We start from the raw sequence: 6887 nt of genomic DNA, 5'->3' as shown, positions 1-6887 counted from the left end.
CGGGGAGGCCGGGCGGCTGTGTGCGCCTGCGCGAGCGCCTTCCCGTCCCGGCCACTTTCTGGGCGCCTCCTTGGCCACCGCAGCAGCAGCCCCTGCCCGACGGCGCGGACGGCGGAGAGATGCTGGGACTGTCGCTGCTGCTGGGCTTCAGCACCGGCTGGCTGGCCTATTACTGGGCGCGCGTCCCCAAGGTCAGGCGGGGAAGGGGCGCTGCTCCGGGCAGCCTCGACGGGGCGGGCGGAGGCTGAGCCTCCTGGCCAGGGGGAGAGGGCGCCCCGGGCATCCTTGGCACCCCTCTTGCGGGCGAGGGACTAGGCTGGGGGGGAGCCTTCTCCGTCCCACCCCCACGAGCCCAGCTCCCCCGACGGCAGCCCGACGTGACCCCTGGCCAGGTTCCGAGGTGGAGGCAAGAGAGACACCGGGAGAGCCACGGGGAGATGGGGATCTCTGCTCCAGAGGCTGCTCATGCCTCTCTCCTTCCCTCGGGGGTATCGGGGCTAAGCTTGACATTTGCCCCCGACGGCGGGGTGGGCTGCCTGCCTGGGGCTGGCGTGTGAGGCTGACACAAGCGAGGCAAACCCCCGCTTTGGAAAACAGGTTCGGAAGTATTCATTAGGTGTCTGCCAAAACAATAAACAGGGACAGAAACTAGATTCCTCCCAGCCTGGTGGCCACGCCTGGTTTTGGCTCTCCAGGGCAGAGAAGCACCTTCTGAGGTTCTGGGCAGCTCAGTTTGAGGAGGATATGGACAAGCTGGAAGGCGGGTGGAAGACGGGGAAGGGTCTGGGAAACAGCCTTGTGAGGAACGGTGAAGGAAGTTGGGGTGTTTAGGCTGGAAAAGAGGGACCAAGAGGCAATGTGATCAAAGGCAGATTTAGGGAAGCGCAACTGGCTCGAATACTGGTGTTGCACACGTGGTACTCCTGAAACTGATATGGCGGTTCGCTCACTGTGAGAAGCCAAGTGACAGGGAACCAGGCAGAGGGCCTTCTTGGTAGTGGCGCCTGCCCTGTGGAATGCCCTCCCTCCAGATGTCAAAGAGAAAAATAACTACCAAACTTTTAGGAGACATCTGAAGGCAGCCCTGTTTAGGGAAGCTTTTAATGTTTGATGCATTACTGTACAGTGGTACCTTGGGATGCGAACGGGATCCATTCTGGAGCACCATTCGCATCCTGAATGGAACGTAGATGCGACTTCGCATGCGGGGTTGTGTTTTGCCACTTCCGCGCATGCGTGTGATGTCATTTTGAGCGTCTGTACATGCGCCACAGGCGAAACCCGGATGTAACGCACTCCGTTACTTCTGGGTTGCCGCAGAGCGCAACCCAAAGCACTCAACCTGAAGCACATTCAACCCGAGGTATGATTGTATTTTAATATTGTGTTGGAAGCCGCCCAGAGTGGCTGGGGAAACCCAGCCAGATGGGTGGAGTATAAATAATAAATTATGATGATGATTATGATAGCCATCTTCCAATATCTCAAGGGCTGTCACGTTCCTGCTCTGTCCTGCTCTGGAGAGTAGGGCCCAAACGAATGGATTCCAGTGACAAGGAAGGAGATCCCAACTAAACATTAGGAAGGACTTTGGGGCAGCAAGAGATGTCTGACTGTGAAAGGCGTTTTTGCAGGAAAGGGCGAGCAAAGTCTCCCTGTGGAGCCAGGAGAGGACACTGCCTATGGGCATAACAAATGCCAGCCAGAGGCCTTTTGGCAAGAGGCTGGAAAGCAACCTCTGTGTGGGCAGCAGCAGCAGAGGCAGCTTAGAATGGTAGAGTTAGAAGGGACCCCTAGAAGTCATCTAGTCCAACCCCGCAATGCAGGACTATTGAACTCCAAGGAAGGAGAGTCTGGGGCAGCGCTGTGGCCGCCTGAGCTTGAGCTCCCTGTGACCTTCCTCTCCCCCCCCCCTGCAGCCCCCGCTGCTGGTGGCTTGCCAGCCCTTCCGCTCCTTCCTGGAGAAATATTGCCCCATTGTGAACGAGACCTTCTACCCCACGCCCTGGTGCTTCGAAGGACGGCTCCAGACCATCGTCCGCGTCTTCCTCAAGTCCAGCCCGCCCGTCTCCTACTGCAGGTCAGCCGGACGAGGGGGGGGGGAGGGAGCCAGGCCCGGGGTGGGGGCCGGTGCCAGTCTGCTTGGGAGATGGTGGGCATGGGGCTGTGATGCCAGGGAGCCTGTCTCACCCGCCTCCTCCTCCTTGCCCTTTCCCATCCAGTGAGGTGCTGAGGACCGCAGATGGAGGCCAGCTGCTCCTGGATTGGGCTGATGGCGAGAGCGGGCAGCACCCTGACCCAGAGACCTGCCCCATTGTCCTGTTCCTGCCAGGCCTGACGGGCAACAGCCAGGAGACCTACATTCTGCACATGGTCCTGGGCGTCCAGCAACGGGGCTACAGGTGGGAAAGGGCGCCTCGGGGGGGGGTCCTGGCATTGGCGGTGCTATTGTTGTGTTACACCCCACCTTTCTCTCCAAGGAGCTACAGGTGGCACACTCGCCTCTCAGGTAGGGTAGGCTGAGAGGCGAGTTTCATGGCCATGGGGGCGATTTGAACCCTGCTCCCCTAGGTCCTGGGACGCGGGTGGCGCTGTGGGTTAAACCGCAGAGCCTAGGACCTGCTGATCAGAAGGTCGGCAGACGGGGTGAGCTCCCGTTGCTCGGTCCCTGCTCCTGCCAACCTAGCAGTTTGAAAGCGCGTCAAAGTGCAAGTAGATAAATAGGTACCGCTCTGGCGGGAAGGTAAACAGCGTTTCCATGTGCTGCTCTGGTTTGCCAGAAGCGGCTTAGTCATGCTGGCCACATGACCCGGAAGCTGTACGCCGGCTCCCTCGGCCAATAAAGCGAGATGAGGGCCGCAACCCCAGAGTCGGCCACGACTGGACCTAATGGTCAGGGGTCCCTTTACCTTTACCCCCAGGTCCTAGTACAACATTCTTACCATTACGCACTGCTGCCTTTTCCCATTCTTGTTTTCCACCCTAAGGTAAACTGATTCTGTCTATGGAGGTTCCATTTAGCAATCATAAAAAAATGAGAAGAGCCCGGCTGCTGGGTCTGGTCACAGGGGGGCCATCGGGTCCAGGTTCCCACAGCGGCCAACCAGGTGCCCCCCCTGCCCAGGACCCCCAGGGCAGGAGGGTCTTGGCCCTCTCCCCCCAGCTGCTGTTTCCCAGCAAGGGGCATAGCATGTAGCCACAACTAGCCTTCTCCTGGGTTCTCACTCTCTTCCCGTCTCCCTCGCAGGGCTGTTGTGTTCAACAACCGAGGCTGCAAAGGAGAGGAGCTGCTGGTGAGTGGGGCCATAGCTGGGGGCGGTGCACCCTTGGGTGCTGGGGGAGGGGAGGGTGCTCTGGGGCTGCAGGGCGAAGGCAGGATGGGCACCCCGACTCCGTCTCTGCAGAAGAGGCAAGCCTCACCCACCATCTCTCCTTCTCTCTCCGCAGACCCACAGGGCTTTCTGTGCCAACGACACCGAAGACCTGGAGCTGGTGGTGGGGCACATCAAGAGCCGCTTCCCCCGGGCCCCCCTGATGGCGGTGGGCGTTTCGCTGGGCGGGTGAGGCTCCGGCGGGCAAGGGTGGAGGCGGGTGGGAAATGGGAGCTGCGCTGAAGAGAAGCGGCTCCGTTGCCCTAGGATGGGGAGTCCCGTTGCCTCCCAGCTTGGGCCTCCTTCTCATAGGAAGGAAGGAGCACCAGGAGTGCCCGCAGGATCAGGCCCCTGGCCCTTCTAGCCCAGGATTCTGTCCTCACAGAGGCCGACCAGGTGCCCATTGTGGGACACCCAAAAGCAGGAGTTGAGCACAAGAGTAACTCTCCCTTCCTGCAGTTTCCAGGAACTGAGATTCAGAAGTATTGCTGAGAGAAGCTAGGAGATACCTGCTGAAAGAACCCTGGGCCTCCCACTCCCCCGGGAACCCCCTCCTGCCTGAGTCTGGGTTTCCTTCTGCCCCCCAGGCAATGCCAAGGTGCCCCCCCCCCTCTGAATCCTGGCTGCTGGGCACTTCAGGAAGGAGACAGGGGGCTGTGGCGACTGTGGGGCTCAGCTCCCGCTTGCTTCTGGGCATCTGGGTGCCCCCCGTGAGAGCAGGGGGCTGGACTCAAAGAGCCCCCTTTGGTCAGATCCTGCTGTTCTCTTGCCAGCCTCCCTCCAGGGCCCACCCACAAGGCAGGAGCTGGAGAATGACCTCTGCGTCCTGCTAGGACTCTGTTTATGAGCCAAGCTGCCTCTCCCCTAAAACAAATTTCCAGGGTGGCGGTGCAAAGGGCACGGAAACAGCTCCTGGCAGCGCCTAAGACCTGGGCGAGGACACTCTGGAGCGGAGTCTCCTGCCGGTGGGTCTCCTTCCCAAAGGCTCCTCCTGCCCCTTAAGCCAGTTAGGGGCGAGGGTGTCCTTGGGGGAACCCTTTGGAAGGCGGAAGGCTCCCCTCGCTCAAGGGACCCACAGCCCTGACCTCCTGTGTCCCCAAATCCAGCCATGGTGGGAGGGGAAGGGAACTGAAATGCTGGAGAGGCTTCTGCGCCCACACAGCCGGGACTCGGCTGCGGTTGATCATCTGGGTGAAAGGGAAGGCAGAGCCCAGCTTGCCTGGCTGTGGTGTTTACGGGAGCCGGTGAGTCAGCCTTCCTGCTCCTATGACTCAGGAGTTTGCTCCCAGCAGCGTCAGTCTCTGCTTGATGCTACAGAAAGGTTTCCCTTACTAGCAAGAGGACGTTTGCCAGCTGGGGCGCAGGGAAGCCCCTGGGAAGCCCTCAGAGGGTCAGCTGGTTCATTGTTGTTGTTGTTTAGTCGTGTCCGACTCTCCGTGACCCCATGGACCAGAGCACACCAGGCACTCCTGTCTTCCACTGCCTCCCGCAGTTTGGTCAAACTCATGCTGGTCGCTTCGAGAACACTGTCCCACCATCTTGTCCTCTGTTGTCCCCTTCTCCTTGCACCCTCCATCTTTCCCAACATCAGGGTCTTTTCCAGGGAATCTTCTCTTCTCATGAGGTGGCCAGAGTCTTGGAGCCTCAGCTTCAGGATCTGTCCTTCCCGTGAGCACTCAGGGCTGATTTCCTTCAGAATGGATCGGTTGAATCTTCTTGCAGTCCTTAAAGACTCTTTAAAGAGGAGTGAAAGGTGGGATATCAAGTTCAAACTCCTCCAACTCCTCCTCTTCCTGCCCCCAGGATCCTGGTGCTGAACTACCTGGGGCGCAAGGGCCCGGAAGCCGGACTGGTGGCCGCCATGACGTGCTCGGTCAGCTGGGACTCCTTCGAGACCACCCACTCCCTCGAGAGCCCCCTCAACCAGGTGCTCTTCAACCAGCACCTGACGGCCAACCTGCGCAAGCTCATCCAGAAGTGCGTTGCTGGGGGGGGGGGACAGACCAGAGGCAGGTCTGGCGTTATGGCCCCCTTCCGGGAGGGAGGGGCCCCAAGACCCCCCTGCCCTTCAGCTCTTCCTTCCCAGAACCCCCTTCCACCCCCCCCAGCTGCCCCCTTTTTCTTTCCCTGCTCACACCTCAACCCTCTTTTCAGGCACAGGAAGGTCATTGCTGAGCGAATTGACGTGGACCACGTCCTGAAGGTACTGTCCCCTCCCTGGTGGAGTTGGAAGGGACCCCCGAGGGTCATCCAGCCCACCCACCCCCCTGCGAATGCTTTTGTGCTCTCTCTTTGCAGGCGCGCAGCATCCGGGAGTTTGACGAGCGCTACACGGCCGTGGCCTTTGGCTACAGCTCCTGCGAGGAATACTACCAGGCCGCCAGCCCCTGCCAGAAGGTGCACAGCTTCCGGGTCCCGGTGCTGTGCCTCAACGCCTCCGACGACCCCTTTTCCCCTCTTCATGGTGAGTCCCCCGGCCTTCCCCCCGGCGGGCGCCCCTCTCCCCCCGGGGCTCCTGCTCTCGACTGACCCCCATCCGCCTTCCTTGCAGCCATCCCCGTGAAGGAAGCCCAGAGCGTCTCCACCCTGGCGCTGCTGGTGACGGCACGAGGAGGGCACATTGGCTTCCTGGAGGGGCTGCTGCCGCGCCACCAGAGCTACATGGACCGCGTCTTTGCCCAGTTTGCGGGGGCCGTCTTTGAGCACCAGGAAGAGCTGGCGGCCGCCGTGGCAGCCGAGCAGGAGCAGCAGTGCCACGAACAGGGGCCGGGCACCCAGGTGGCAACCTCCTAAGCAGAACCAGGAAGGAGGAGGGGGGTCCCTGTGGCCCCCCCCAGCGCAGGCCCTGTGAGCCCCACAGGTGGAGGGCCTGAGCCTCTTGCCCTGCTCCTTCCAAGGGGGGAAGCCAGAGGCCAGGGGGGGCTTCCAGCCAGCGGCGCTGCTGGGACCCGGACCGTGCAGAATACAAGATGGCTTTTCCAGTACCTTGGCGTGAGGCTGCTTCCGTTCCGGGCACAAAGAAAGCTGCACATTTCTCTCCCAGAAACTTGCTTCCACCCCAGTGAGGAGCCCTTTCCCCTCTTTCTTTGGTGGGGGGGGCAGCAAGAGCTCAGGGGCAGAGCAGCGTCTCCAGGGAGGGCTGGGGGAAAAGACTCTGTCTGAAGCCCTGGAGAGCGGCTGCCAGTTAAAGAACTATAGAACAGCTGGCAAAGGACACCCATCTAAAATGGTCGCAAGCCGCTTTGGGCTCCCTAAGTGACTAACAAGTTTAATCAATAATCAATAATAATAATAAAGACCCAAGAGAGCCACTCCCAGCCAGCAGCGACCACAGGAGGCCGAACTGGTGAAAGGAGAGAAAGGGCTGGGATCTTTGAATGAGTTGGGTCAATTTCCTGTAAAATAAACACACACAAATGTGGACATTCTACCCCCACCTACCCCACAAAAATCTCTCAGTGCCACTCAGAGCCAGGCTGCCTGGTGGGCAGCAGGGGTGGGCTTGTGTGGAGACCA

The 6887-nt window shown here is 60.3% G+C and overlaps 1 protein-coding gene across 1 annotated transcript; it reads left to right on the top strand.

Moving 5' to 3' along the window:
* ABHD1 (abhydrolase domain containing 1) lies at window positions 1-6807 on the top strand. The gene is made up of 9 exons (XM_083432736.1): window positions 1-191; window positions 1920-2080; window positions 2223-2402; window positions 3248-3293; window positions 3448-3560; window positions 5175-5348; window positions 5526-5574; window positions 5670-5835; window positions 5923-6807. The coding sequence occupies exons 1-9, from the start codon at window positions 120-122 to the stop codon at window positions 6162-6164; spliced, it is 1203 nt and encodes a 400-aa protein (XP_083288862.1). The 5' UTR covers window positions 1-119; the 3' UTR covers window positions 6165-6807.
* The last annotated feature ends 80 nt before the right edge of the window (window positions 6808-6887 follow it).

This window comes from Podarcis tiliguerta (assembly GCF_965153285.1).
Source record: "Podarcis tiliguerta genome assembly, chromosome: 3".
Classification (NCBI taxonomy): domain Eukaryota; kingdom Metazoa; phylum Chordata; class Lepidosauria; order Squamata; family Lacertidae; genus Podarcis; species Podarcis tiliguerta.
This window is presented reverse-complemented; position numbering and strand designations above follow the sequence as displayed.